At 38.8% G+C, this 13,898-nt stretch overlaps 1 protein-coding gene across 1 annotated transcript in view; it reads left to right on the top strand.

Annotated features, from left to right (window-relative positions):
* LOC308060176 (dynein axonemal heavy chain 5-like) overlaps positions 1 to 13,898 on the top strand; it is a 177,840-nt gene that overhangs the window by 82,725 nt on the left and 81,217 nt on the right. The window contains exons 46-53 of the mRNA XM_080378560.1: positions 3,440 to 3,529; positions 3,626 to 3,862; positions 4,375 to 4,542; positions 8,612 to 8,818; positions 9,785 to 10,114; positions 11,495 to 11,701; positions 11,789 to 12,031; positions 12,856 to 13,010. Coding sequence (XP_080234686.1) covers positions 3,440 to 3,529; positions 3,626 to 3,862; positions 4,375 to 4,542; positions 8,612 to 8,818; positions 9,785 to 10,114; positions 11,495 to 11,701; positions 11,789 to 12,031; positions 12,856 to 13,010 — 1,637 coding nt within the window. The remainder of the gene's footprint in view (positions 1 to 3,439; positions 3,530 to 3,625; positions 3,863 to 4,374; positions 4,543 to 8,611; positions 8,819 to 9,784; positions 10,115 to 11,494; positions 11,702 to 11,788; positions 12,032 to 12,855; positions 13,011 to 13,898) is intronic.

A 13,898-nucleotide genomic window follows, 5' to 3' on the forward strand; every position in this document is an offset into this window, starting at 1 on the left:
ATTATCTAAGACAGTTTCAAATAACTGAAATAATTAAAATAATTACCTGAGTGGCATTATATAGTTTGTCTGCAAAGTGTGAAGCTCAAACTAGTGACAGATGTTATGTGAGTGACATAAATTTTAGCATGTGTATGTATTGTTTAAATGAAAAAAGTCTAGTAATTTTTAAATCACACTCACTTTCCTTTTTTGTTTAATAAAATCTGGTGTTCTGGATCTCTTATTGACCTATGCTGGAGACTTCAGGGAAGTCCTAAAAACAGCAGAGCAGTCAGATGAGACTTACTCCTCTCTCCACATTAAATCTCACCCTAATATTTTTATAAATCTTATATTGGTAAAGGCTGCTCTTGCCTCTGGAGCATGGAGTTGAATATATAATATAAACAGTTTGTTAACTTTAATATTTAGATGCTGATATTCAAATTAATATGAAAATATTAATAACTTTGCATTATTTAATTGTTCTTGTACTTATCTAAACCTTTTGGGACAAGAAATTGGTAACATACACAAAGAATGCTCTACAGTCCAGTGAGTTCCACAGTGACTGTATGCTGTGTGAAAGGGTCTTGCCTCATACAAGTTTTTACCATCCGACTTACATTTTGCAGTCTTCTTGTAAGGAATAGCAAATTCCTGGTCCAAATTCTTCACCATTTTTGTGTATTTGTCATGGCCCAAATAATTTTTCCATACCCTCTGTCCAAAAAAAGTACCCTAATAATCAGTTAATTCATGCTAATTGCTATTTTTATCACGCATCCTTCTTTCAGCCATGTATTGGTTTAAAAATAGTAGTAATAAAATATTAGTGTATATGGACCAGATTTTTTTTTTTTCATAAACTCAAAGAACAAAAATTACACAAATCTCACTGGTATCAGAACTAGCATAAAACTCATTCTGGTGAAAATTGGGCTCTTGAAACTACAGACTACTTTGACTCATGAAATATCTTTATTCTGCGTGTTATTCTGCATGTGTCAAATCAATTATTGAACAATTTTCAGTGCCGTGTGAGACATCTAATCTATTTTACAGATGACGAAACTGAATCTTAGAGATTTAGGTCCAGATTTTAAAGGTCATTAGACTTGTATCTCCCACACTGCTTGCAGTGCCTTACTTCTACCCATTCCTTGTGGTACCCACAAGCCCCTCAGTCACTTGAGCACCCTATGCACTGCTTGGGGCAAACCAGGCGTTTTAGAGGGAAAGCAATACACAGAGGTGTAAGCACTTTTTCTAGGCAACAAGAAATAACAAAAAAAGGGATGTTTTCTAAGCCTCCCTCCTCTTATGTATGCCCACATCCATACTGTCTTTTTTCTCAGACCACTTAGCCATGAGCCCTGTTCTAGAGTAAGATACTTATGTGAGGTTTTTCTATCACAAACTGTTGTGTGGGTTACCCACTATTCTAGTGAAGTGGAACTCAGGAGGATGGATAAAACTCTTGATTCTGTCTCTGTGCCAATGAATACTCAGCACAGGGTACTTAGAGAACTCTAGTGGCAAAAAAAGTAAACTGAAAATTGGAACAAAGCTGGTGAGTGTGTGGGTAAGCAGGTCAGTGATTTTTAAAAAATATCTAGGTGTTTGTTTACATCTTTGGGTCATTGAATGTCTTCATTGTCTTAGTTTTCTCACTGACAGTATATGGGAGCTATAAATAGAAATAATCCAAAATTACTATCTCCCATAGTGTCTCTGTTGCACTGTTACTTCCCAGAATGAGTAGGCAGTGTTCATTCCCAAAGATTACAAAGGCAAATGGAACCCATAGGGAGGGAATTATATTAAAAATTGTTAAATGAAGGTGAAAGTTAGTTACAATTTACATCACTTTGTACTATGGATGGCAATTGATATTTTAAAATAATTCTGCACTTCAAATATTAGAGAGGACTTTACATCAATTTGAAACTTTGCTAAAGATATTGCAGAACCGTTGGCAAAGGCAAGCATGGTAGCCATCATTATGGAGTAACCTGAGGAAAGTCCAGGTTCCATTGAAATAAATTGCAAAATTCCCTTTGTATTCTGCCAGGGTTCTATAGACAGCCAAGAGTAGAATCATAGAATCATTTAGGTTGGAAAAGACCTTTGAGATCATCAAGTCCAACTGTTAACACAGGACTGCCATGTCACTAAGCACCTCATCTACACGTCTTTTAAATACCTTCAGGGATGGTGATTCCACCACCTCCCTGGGCAGCCTGTTCCAATGCTTGACTATCTTTTCAGTTAAAATTTTCCTAATATCCAATCTAAACCTCCCCTGGTGGTTGACTTGAGGTTAACTTGAGGACATTTCCTCGTCCTATTGCTTGCTATGTGGGAGAAAATACCTACCTCTCCTTTCAGGTAGTTGTAAAGAGCAATAAGGTGCCCCCTGAGCCTCCTCCTCTCCAGGCTAAATGACCCCAGTTCCCCCAGCCACTCCTCATGAGACTTGTGCTCCAGACCCTTCACCAGCTTCGCTGCCCTTCTCTGGACACGCTCCGGCACCTCAATGTCCCTCCTGCAGTGAGGGGCCCAGAACTGAACACGGGATTTGAGGTGGGGCCTCACCAGTGCTGAGCACAGGGGAATGATCACTGCCCTTGCCCTGCTGGCCACACTGTGGGGGATACAAGCCAGGATGCTGTTGGCCTTCTTGGCCACCTGGGCACACTGCTGGCTCGTGTTCAGCCGGCTGCCCACCTCTGTCCCCCACCCCCCCACCCCCCCAGGTCCTTTCCCCCCAGGCAGCTTTCCAGCCACCCTTCCCCAAGCCCATAGCACTGTGTGGGGTTGTTGTGATTCACATGCAGGACCCGGCACTTCTCCTTGTTAAACCTCACACAACTGGCCTTGGCCCATTGGTCCAGCCTGTCCAGACCCCTCTGCAGAGCCACCTGCCCTCAAACAGATCAACACTCCCCTCCCAGCTTGGTGTTGTCTACAAACTTACTGAGGGTGGAATCCTGGTTTCAAGGGGAACAGGTACATTATGGTGCAGTCAGAACAGATCAGATAGATACAAAGGTATAGTGGCAAGGTTGTGCATTATATACATATCATTACAGTGATTCTAGTGTTCTTCCTACTATGAAAATGGCAATGGCAGATTAAAATCTCCAGTAGAGAGAACAAATGGCAGATCCCTGATGTAACTGAAAAGCATTCTTCAAATAGCTCTTCAAGAAATTGTTGTATAGAGCGCATATGAATAATTCTGCTGACTGTGGTACATCAGAGTTATTTTTCTAATATGTTATTGTTAGCAAAATTTCATGATCTAGGTCTGAATGTTTATAATCCTATAAACGGAGAAAACTGGAATAAAGTTTAGAATATATTTGAAATTAAGAAATTGGTCTCTTCTAAGAATAAATCATACCATTGAAACTGGTCAACAGATTCTTTAAATGGTGTTTTTCTTTTCTAGGATGTGATAGATTTTGTTTTCTCTGCTGTGACACCAAAAATGCCAATTTTAGAATGTATGTACATCAAACAAGCTATTGACCTCCTACAGGTAGATATGGCATTCATTTTTTCTCTCTCTCATTCTTATTGATGCTGGGACATTGTTCTAGGAGGGCAATAGTTACATATTGTGTCTGCTTTGTAGGGTTTATTGTCCGACAGAGATGAGAAACAGCTCAGTGAAGAACATATTGCTCGCTTGTTCATTTTTGCTGTAATGTGGTCAGCTGGAGCTCTTTTGGAACCAGATGACAGGCTGAAAATGGAGCTGTTCCTACGGAAGCACTCAGCAGTGAAAGAACTTCCATCTGTGACTGGAGAAGAAACCATATTTGAATTTGGTATCAATGCTTGTGGCCAGTGGGAGCACTGGGCAAAGAAGGTTCGTATGCTGTGACATGCTAAGGTTTCTTAATGATTATACAAGAATGATGTGTTTGGTAAGAGGCACATTATTTTATTATTTAAGACCCTGCATAGTTAGGTTAGGAAGATTAGCCCTACCAAATGATCAAAAGTTTCTTTTTTGAATTTTTTTTCTGTTCTTCATAAAAGTCTCTGGCAGAGATTAGTAACGTGCATTTGAAATAGCTTTGGAAGTAAAACAGAAGTGATCTTAGTTTTGTCTACTCTCTATCACCCCACGATTTAAGAACTCCTAGCAAATAAAAGCTTTCTTCATGTAACGGAGAATGAAAATACCCTGTTAGTCTAACATCCTTTTAGAAAAGCTTGGCAAGATACTGTTTAATTATAAATGGATGCCTGGCTTTCAAAAAGAAAAAGTTTTGCTCATATACATTTTATAAGGTCCATTGGTTTTGTTTTCTGATACAGAATGATTGTGTGGGCAGGTAGAAAGTCTCAGACTTTTTGCGTGTCTTTCTTATGCAGGTCCCTGAATATATTTACCCTAAGGATTCAGTACCAGAATATACTTCCATTCTAGTTCCAAATGTAGATAGTGTCCGAACAAACTTTCTAATGCACGCTATCATGAGGCAAGGAAAAGCTGTTCTGCTAATTGGGGAACAGGGAACAGCCAAAACAGTTATGATTAAGGTAGGTGGAATGGAAAAACATATAATATCTTTGTATGATAACATTGCAATAACTGACATTGGCAGACATGTTAAATTGAAGTGTAAAAGTAATTTGATTTTTCTTCAGATTATGTACTAGCATTCTCACTGAGGTATTTTGTTGGTACTCACATGGCCTACAAGCAAAAACTCCTTAGAATCTATAATTTAGTATAAAGGGTTCTTTTAAACTTTGCTAACCATGGCCACAAGGTCATGTGATAAATGCTCTTTCTTACACTTGCTTTTCTTTTGAGAAGTCAAACTGGAGATGTTGCTAAGAAAATATTGATCCTTGGAGGATTTTTTATTTCTCTGTGCTTTGTTAGTGGTGCTGTGTGTGAACTGATCTTTTGTACACCCTTGTTGCACAGACTTTCTTCACGAGCCAAACTGAAGAGAAATAAAGAACTTCCTTCTTTACCCAGGGTGATTTTTTCAGAGGTGAATTTAGTGTTTATTATTTGCTTTCTTTATTCCTTCACTGAAAATGACATGTTCTTTCTATAGAAGAAAATAATAATAGGATTTCTATTAAATGAACAAATACTTTCCATTTCATAAAATGGTGCAGATTAATCATATGACACTTAAAAAAAATAACACCTTACTACAGAAGAGCCAATAATCAGAAGGCTGAACAAACCCAGAGGTCATACCAAGCTTGGCATCCCTTATTTGAAAAAATGCAAGTGTTATGGTTTTCAGCATAGTGTCTGTGATTTCCAGGGGAATCTGTGAACTCTTTGATCAATGAGAGGCAGCTAAATAAAACTGATCTGCTGTTGGGACAGCTGAATTTGCCATGCAGGCATTTGTACCTCCACTGGAGGATTTGTAGAGGTCTTGAAATTGAGAGTAACTGAGAAATACTGGCCTAAGTTGACCTTTGGCTTTCTTAAAATCTGGAGCCATTTTGCATCCCCCAGCCATGTGCTTTCTGAGCCCTGACATAAAGGGAGTTGTAACAATGCCAGCCACCATTAATACTGCTTTTTCAGCTTAGCTGTTGATGCCAACATGCATGCCGGTGTAATGTCAACTTCTGTTCCTGGCACCAGCTGGAGAACTATTTCAGCAGAGTGAAGAGGCGGGGTCTGGGTGGTGGTCCTGATATTCTGCATACTGGATTTTGGCCAGATACTGGCAACCTCCAGCCTTCAGCTGTCATTCCTGTCCCTAAAAATAATTGGAGCTGATTCCTAGGAGTTGCTTACTTCATGTCTATTCTATAGAGCAGAGGATGTTCCTTACACAAGGGAGCATAATGCCAGAGATATTTGATCTCATTTAAGGTTAGGAGTGAAAGTTAGTGGCCTTCACAACTGTTCCCCTTCTGCTTTCACCTTCTGTAGAATTTTGCTTTACTAGACTTCGTGGAAAAGAAATTTCCAGATATAAGCAGCTGGTTTCATGAAAAAGTAAAAAAAAATATTATATAGAACACTCCAGATAGTAATCTGAATTAATCTGAAGTAATCTTCAGCACTGAGTAAGACATCAGTGTATATCAAAATAAAGAACTTAGAACAGTGTTATTTAAGACCTTTACTCTCTGTACTATTAATTCATGAATTGCAAAAGATCCAGAATTTAACATGAAATTGGTATGGTAGAGCTGAAAATTCTCTGACAGTTTAACTAACAAAAATCATCCCATGAAATAATCTCTTCTTTTTCAAAGATTATTCTCATTTATGTACTGTGGAATATTACCATTACCATGTAAAGATTCTGACATGCCGTAATGGATAATAGACAAGTGCGTTTTTTGAATGGTTGTGTATTCATAGTTGCGGTGGGTTGACCTTGACAGCTGCAAGACCCCCACCCAGCTGCTGGTTCCCTACCCTTCCTCAACAGGACAAGGGTTGAAGCAGAGACAGGGAGATCACTCACCAGTTACCATCATGGGCAAAACAGAGCTTGGGGAAAATCAATTTAATGTATTTCTAATTAAAAATGAAATAGGATGATGAAAACCAAACACAACAGTAAAAACACCCTCCCCTCACCCCTTCTTTCTTCCCAGGCTCACCTTCACTTCTTCATCCCCAACTTCTCTACTTTGTCCCCTCCAAGCAGCACAGGGGGATGGGGAACGGGGGCTGTTGTCAGTCCACAACAGCTCCTCTCTGCCACTCCTTACTCCTCATGCTGCTCCCTGCTCTCATGCGGGGTCCCTTCCACAGGATCAGTCCTTCATGAACTGCTCCAGTGTGGGTCCTTACCATGGCTGCAGTTCTTCATGAGCTATTCCACCACGGGTCCTTTCCATGGGGCATAGTCCTTCAGGCACAGACTGCGCCAGCGTGGGCCCCCCACGGTGTCACAAGTCCTGCCAGAAAATCTGCTTCTGCATTGGCTCTTCTCTACAGGTCTCAGCTCCTGCCAGGAGCCTGCTCTGATGTGGGCTTTCCATGTACTATATCTTTCTTCAGAGCACATCCACCTACTGTGGCATGAGAACTTCCAGGGGCTGCAGCGTGGCTGTCTGCTTCTACATGGTCCTCCATGGGCTGCAGCAGGATAACCTGCTTTGGATAACCTGCTTCATGATGGTCTTCTCCATGGGCTGCTGGGGAATGTCTCCTGGAGCATCTCCTGCACTTCTTTCTACTCTCACTTTGGTGTCTGTAGGGCTATTTCGCTCACATTTTTTCTCGCTTCTCTCAACTGCCAGGCAGCACTTTGCCCTTTCTTACACAGGCTGAGTGGCTCTAGTGGGTCTGTTGGAGCCAACTGGTGGTACCAGCTATGTCTGGTGTGGGGAAGCCCCATCTTTTTGCAAAGGACTGTCCCACAGCTTCTGCTGCCAGCACCTGGGCATCTGCACACAGTACACTTGTTTTGTACAAACTGTTGGAGTCCCAAGGAGAGATCTGAGCAGTGTCCTGCACCAACCCATCAGCAGTCAAGAGTATTCACCAAATACAGGACTGTTGCATATACTTTGCATATGTAGACTGTCATTTGTGTGATGTCTGAGAAACTCCTATTTCTGAAGGGCACCTTTTCTTAAACTGATATCATTCTATCAACATTGTATGAACAAAATTAACAGTTTAACAATATTCATCAAAATATTTGTGAGGCCTTAGTTGTATCTTCTTTCTGTTGTCACACAGAGTGTGTGTCTCACTGGAGTTGTTCTTAGAGCAGTTACCAGAAATGATACAGGTTTATTTTTCTGACATACCAAAATGGGAACACTTCTAGTCAATCCTGTTATAAAGATAAGATGTAAATGATATTCAACTTTGTCATCATTGCAAAAGAAGTGAATCTTTAAAAAGAAATACTGTTGGAAATCTGGAATTTTTAACACTATTTTTATGTTACAGGACTCTTGCTAAACAAAATATTTCTCATGCTATATAGCTATATCTATATCTGCACCTTGGTGGGACTCCAGGGTTACATCTTTTTCTTTCTGATTCTATTGTGAAACCTCACTAAATAAGAAAAATGGAACCTTATTGCTTTAGGGCATCCTCAGTAGCTATGGGAATTGTATGTATCATCAAACCCCAGGATTCCTTTCTTCATTAAGAGAGGATAACTATCAGTAAATGTGATGTAGCTGTGTTTAATTTTACACTTCCATTCCTTTACACTGCTTTTGTTGTAAGATATGATGCTGTAGTGTAAATGTGAAAAAGGATTTGTTTTTTCACTTGTTCCTTGCTGCTCCTTCCTGCTATAACAGATCATCACTAACAGCTTGAATTTAGAAAAACCCTGACAATTGCTAATGCAAAGTTTATTTGCATCTTAAGTTGTCACATGTCTACTTGTAATGCTTAGGGAAGTCTGTTAAAAGCTTGTAAATTTTAACACTTAGACACAATAACAGAGTTTTTTTGAATTTCAGGTTGGAGATGGTATATTTATCTTAAATAAACTGCTTTTTGAGATTTTGAAGTTAATAGCAGAACTGTTTGTAGATGTCTGATTTTTGCAGGGTTGCCAACCATCTACACCTCCTTTTGGCTGAATTCATTTGGAGTTACTGGTGCACTTTACTAAAAATTGGGTTTATCTTGCAGGATTACACAAGCAAGTATGACCCTGATGTTCACTTGACCAAATGCCTAAACTTTTCTTCTGCAACTCAGCCAACTATGTTCCAAAGGAGCATAGAAAGTTACATAGATAAAAGAATGGGCACCACATACGGTCCTCCAGCAGGGAAGAAAATGACTGTCTTTATTGATGACATCAACATGCCTGTGATTAATGAGTGGGGTGATCAGGTAAAAAGAAAATGTTAACATTTGAGAACCGGTGGTCTTACCATTGCTGATCTGTGGGTTGCAAAAGTAGGAAAGTTTAGGAAAAAGGTATCATAATGTGGATTAGATCAAGTACATCTACTAAAAGCAATTTCCCCAATCCAGTTTTTGCCAAGAGTAGTAAGCTGTCAGTCCCAAAAGATTAGGGTCAGCATCAAGCCACTTGGTGCAATCATTGTAGCCTTTAAGCTTTTTGTCTTGGTTACATAGAGAGCTTGCAGAATTTCCAAACCATATGTACTAAGAACCATGCTGGGAAAGGAAGCATGCAAATCCAAGAAGCAATCAGAGACTCTTTCCTTCTTCCATCCATTCTGGACTTTAAAGTACAGTTATTATTAAGTGAAATCTAACATCACTGTTGACATCCAAGACTAGCAGGATGTCTTGAGGTATTGATAAATCAGTACTTATAGATCTATACTCTAAAATCTGACTTAGATTCAAAAAAATTACTGCTGATAAAAAGTAATTTTCCTGCTCCCAGTATAACTCTGTAATCTTGTTCTCTCACTGCCTCTATAACTATACTTTGTGCTAAACTAGCTATTCTTTGTCACTATGTGCCTGTGTCAGTCTGAATATAGAGCCTGGCTTGAAACTGTGAAGTGCTGAATTTTCTTAGATTAGTATTATGGAAATCCAGTTGAATGTCTGACCTAATGTCCACAACTGCTTAGCACATGAAGCTTACATGCAGCCAATCCACTGCATCAGAGCACTTGGTACTGTGTTGCATGGCTTTCTAAATTGCTAAAGTGCCCAGCACAATATGTGAAATTAAGAAAGATAAGAGGCATCTTTCCTTCTGTCTACTAATTTATTATACTGGAGATTTCATCTTTCGTTTTTTTAAATGAGATCCCCGAAACACCTAATTACTCCGTTGCTTCTTTTTTTTTTTTTTTTTTTTTTGGCAATAACAAGATCACCAATGAGATTGTAAGGCAGCTGATGGAACAGAAAGGTTTCTATAATTTGGAGAAGCCGGGAGAATTCACGAATGTTGTTGACATCCAGTTTGTAGCTGCTATGATTCATCCTGGGGGAGGTCGGAATGACATCCCACAGCGCCTGAAACGCCATTTCACCATCTACAACTGCACACTGCCTTCCAGTTCCTCTATTGACAAAATATTTCGAACAATAGCTGAAGGCTATTTCTGTGAACAACGGTGTTTCCCTGCAGAAGTATGTAAACTGGCCTCAGCATTGGTATCTACAACTCAAAAGGTTTGGCAAGCAACAAAAGCAAAGGTAAAATTATATCTGTTAAGAAGACTTTGAAACATCTGTACCATGGCAAAGTAACAAGACCTAGGTGTTTTGTACTATCGTGTGGTTGCACTTCATGTTGTGAAGCGATGACCTGTATGTGTAACTGCTGGCTGATGCCTCTGTTCGGCATTTGTTGCTATCAGCACCTGATTAGCTGACTAAAACCATAATCATATGCACTGCCTTCTATAGCAAATATAAGAATTACATTATATAAATATAATATAGTAAGTATAGCTGGTAGGAATATTTAGATGTCTTCTGCTTGAGAAAATGTCAAAGGCCTAAGGAACCATAAATTAAAAATTAGAGAGGTATCTTCTGTAAAGATGTTTGGGGTTGTGAGAAACTTTAAAGATCTGAGTTAAAGGAAAGAAGTCAAATTTGGTGGGGGGTGGAATCAGTTCAAAACAAACAAAATCTGATATTTGGTAATTCCTAAATATTTACTTCTTCTATTTCAAAAAAATTGTAAAAACATCTAGCTGCAATTCCTAACAAATTTTGCTTTGAAATAGAAAATAAAATTTATGTGTAGAATGAAATTTGAAGAGTTAAAAGTAAAATTAACAGGATAGAAATGTGTGTCAAATTTCATCTTATAATGAAAAAAAAAGCAGGGGAGAATGGTGGAAAGATAGGGGTAGTCAAGGATTTAGCAAATGGTATTTTCTACTCCAGAAAAGGTTGTTCAGAATTTCCCCAAAACCTCAACTGTAGTCATAAACTTTGCTAGCACAGAGAAATAGGGAGAGTGAAACTGTTAACCAGTCAACCGTTGCCAGTATCTTCAACAGAAACGGTGCTTATTACTACAAATTAACTGCCTATAGGGAAAATGTAGATTTTGCTAAGTTGTTTGTTTTTTCATATCCTCTTTTCTCATTTTTCTGCTCCCTTTTCTTTGCTTTTCCTCATCTCCTTTTCCTTTTCCTCATCTCCTTTTCCTTTTCCTCATGAACTTTTCCTCACATCTTCTTGGAAAGGACAAAAGAGTGGCAGAAATGATCTGGAAGAAAGGGCAGGAGCAGCATCAGAAGTTAAGCAATGCTGACATTTTCACTGTGGCCTTCAACGCTATCATTAACTAACCTGTCTTGGCTACCCTTCAGTGCATGTTCCTGGGACTTGAAAGACTCAAAGAAACTTGAATGAAATCTATGTGAAATTAAAGAGCTGGTCATTGCTGTTGTTATTTTTTGATTTTTACCATTGCCTTTTAAATGTCAAGCATGTGTTTGTGCTTTAATGCAATATTAATTTCAAAGTTTGTGAAAATTTCCATATTAATTTAATACTAGATAGAAAATATTTTTATTTAGTAGTTATTTGAATATAGCTTATGACATTATTTTGTAGATGTTACCAACTCCAGCTAAATTTCATTACGTCTTTAATTTACGAGACCTCAGTCGTATTTGGCAAGGAATACTTACAGTTACTTCTGAAGTCTGCCAGAGCATCAGTGTTTTGGTAGCCTTGTTCCAGCATGAATGCAGACGTGTTATTGCAGACAGGTTCATCAGCCAAAGTGATAAAGACTGGTTTGAAGATATGATGAAAAAGGTAGGCAAATAGTGTTCCAGTATTTGCCATAGAAAGAGACTAATGAACGGTTTCATAACTAAAGCAATGCTTAATGTATTGTTGTAGATTGCTTCTGCAGAACATGGCCAAAATCTATTTGAAGATAAATCTACAGAATTGTACTTTGTGGATTTCTTGCGTGACGTCCCAGAAGCTACTGGAGATGAACCTGATGATGCAGAGTTGAAGGCTCCTAAAATTTATGAGCCTATCCCATCTTTGGATTATTTGGCTGAACGATTACAGATGTTCATGCAACAGTACAATGAAACCATCAGAGGATCAAAGATGGATTTAGTATTTTTCAAGGTATTAGTGCCTGTGATTATGTTAATATAGAAAGCGCCTGGCCTTTTTCACCTGCTGATACATGGATTTTGTATGTTTCTGTCAAATTGTTTTGGAGATAGCTCAGAATGGCTAGCCCTGTATCCAACAAGCCTTACAAATAAACTCTATAAAGCCATGCTACTATCTCCCACAAATTATTTCATCTCTTTGTAGTTCCCCATCTTTTCTTTCTCCTGCCTTGCATAATGCAAAGCGCAACTCTCATTTGTTTCTACAGTGCACATTGTGATCTTCATCTTGCATCTTGCACATCTTGCATCTCTGAAAGTTACCTCCTTCTCAAAGGTCTCTTGATGCGTGGTGCTTTCTTCAGCTCTAGACTGGGTGGTTTGGTAGATTTGTAGGGCATTTCAGATTAATTCTTGCTCTAAGATAAATACAGCAGTTGAGTAAGAAATGTCTATATTGTACTTCTATTTTTACTTTTGGAAGCCTCTTTAGAGAGCCTGTAAATACTTCAGTTGAAAGGTTGGGGAGAGTGTTTCTACTTTTCCTTGTGTCCCCTAAGGAGCATGCCCTCACCTCTGCTGAATACAAGCACTGAATATGACATTGCTTCATAGGAGCTTGATACCAGGACATTTCTCTTGATCTAGCCCTGCTGCCCACTGACGTCAGAGGGAAATCTCAGGTTGATTTTGATGAGTACAGGACTGAATCTTTGGCATAGGCTCCAGAGAAGTCATCTAGCTGTTAAGAGGCAGATGCTTGGTGATGTGCCTCTAGTTGAATATACATTATATTATTTTCCTCTTTTCATCCCCTTTTCTCTCAATACACAGGATGCAATCATCCATTTGATTAAAATATCACGGATTATTCGTACTCCACAAGGAAATGCATTGTTGGTGGGTGTGGGTGGATCTGGAAAACAGAGTCTGACGAGACTAGCATCATATATTGCTGGATATGAGAGCTTTCAAATTACTTTAACAAGGTAACACAATGCGGTGTACATAGCCATTTACTCCTTAATTTGCCATAGAAATTATTGTCTCACAATCAACTTAAAGAATTGCAAACCTGTCAAACATTTTATCTCTCATTGTAAACTACATTTTTGATCAAAACCATTTGTGCAAATGCATGGTCTATAGATGACAGATCCTGGATCTGTGTTTTGCTGCTTTTATGCTATTGACAAATCTGTCTTTCCTTCAGCATTTGAGTCGCAATCTGCCCTTGTGAAATCCCACTAAAATACCATTTTCTGCTAAAGATAACAATAATCTGCTGGTGTGTTCGGCATAGTGGGCAAATGCTGATGGCCAGGACATATAATAACTTTTTCTATAGGTGATTATATACCCAGACTGTATTATTACAACTGCTATCAATGACTTAACAGTTTGTAATGCTGGAATTTAGGAATTTGTAGAATTTTGAAGTGACTGGGAGTAACTACTGCCTTCTATCTGTTTCTCTTTCAACATAGGGTTAACAGGGGTAAGCACTGAGGGCTAGCAGTTTATATTCCACTCTGAAAATTATTCAACACATTGAGAAATCTTCATTAGAGAGATATGTCAGGTCCTTGAACAATGCTATGAGGTTTCTGATGAAAGGAAAGAAAGACATATCACAGCCTCCTCTTGTGTCCCAGAAACAAAAGGAAGGAACAGTGGGAACAGAAAAAAGGAGGGAAAGAAAAAAAGTATGAAGTCACAGAATAGACTCCTTAGACTTCCACGATTCAAAATGTATTAATAAGGCAAACAAATATTTCAGTCACTTAAGAAAGGTTCGTTTGCTGAAGCTAACTGGAGGTTGGCTAAAAGCAGGTAGCTGCAAATGTGTATTTACAAAGCAGATAGTCATCTTCTGT

This window comes from Falco punctatus, assembly GCF_963210335.1.
Source record: "Falco punctatus genome assembly, chromosome: 3".
Lineage (NCBI taxonomy): Eukaryota > Metazoa > Chordata > Aves > Falconiformes > Falconidae > Falco > Falco punctatus.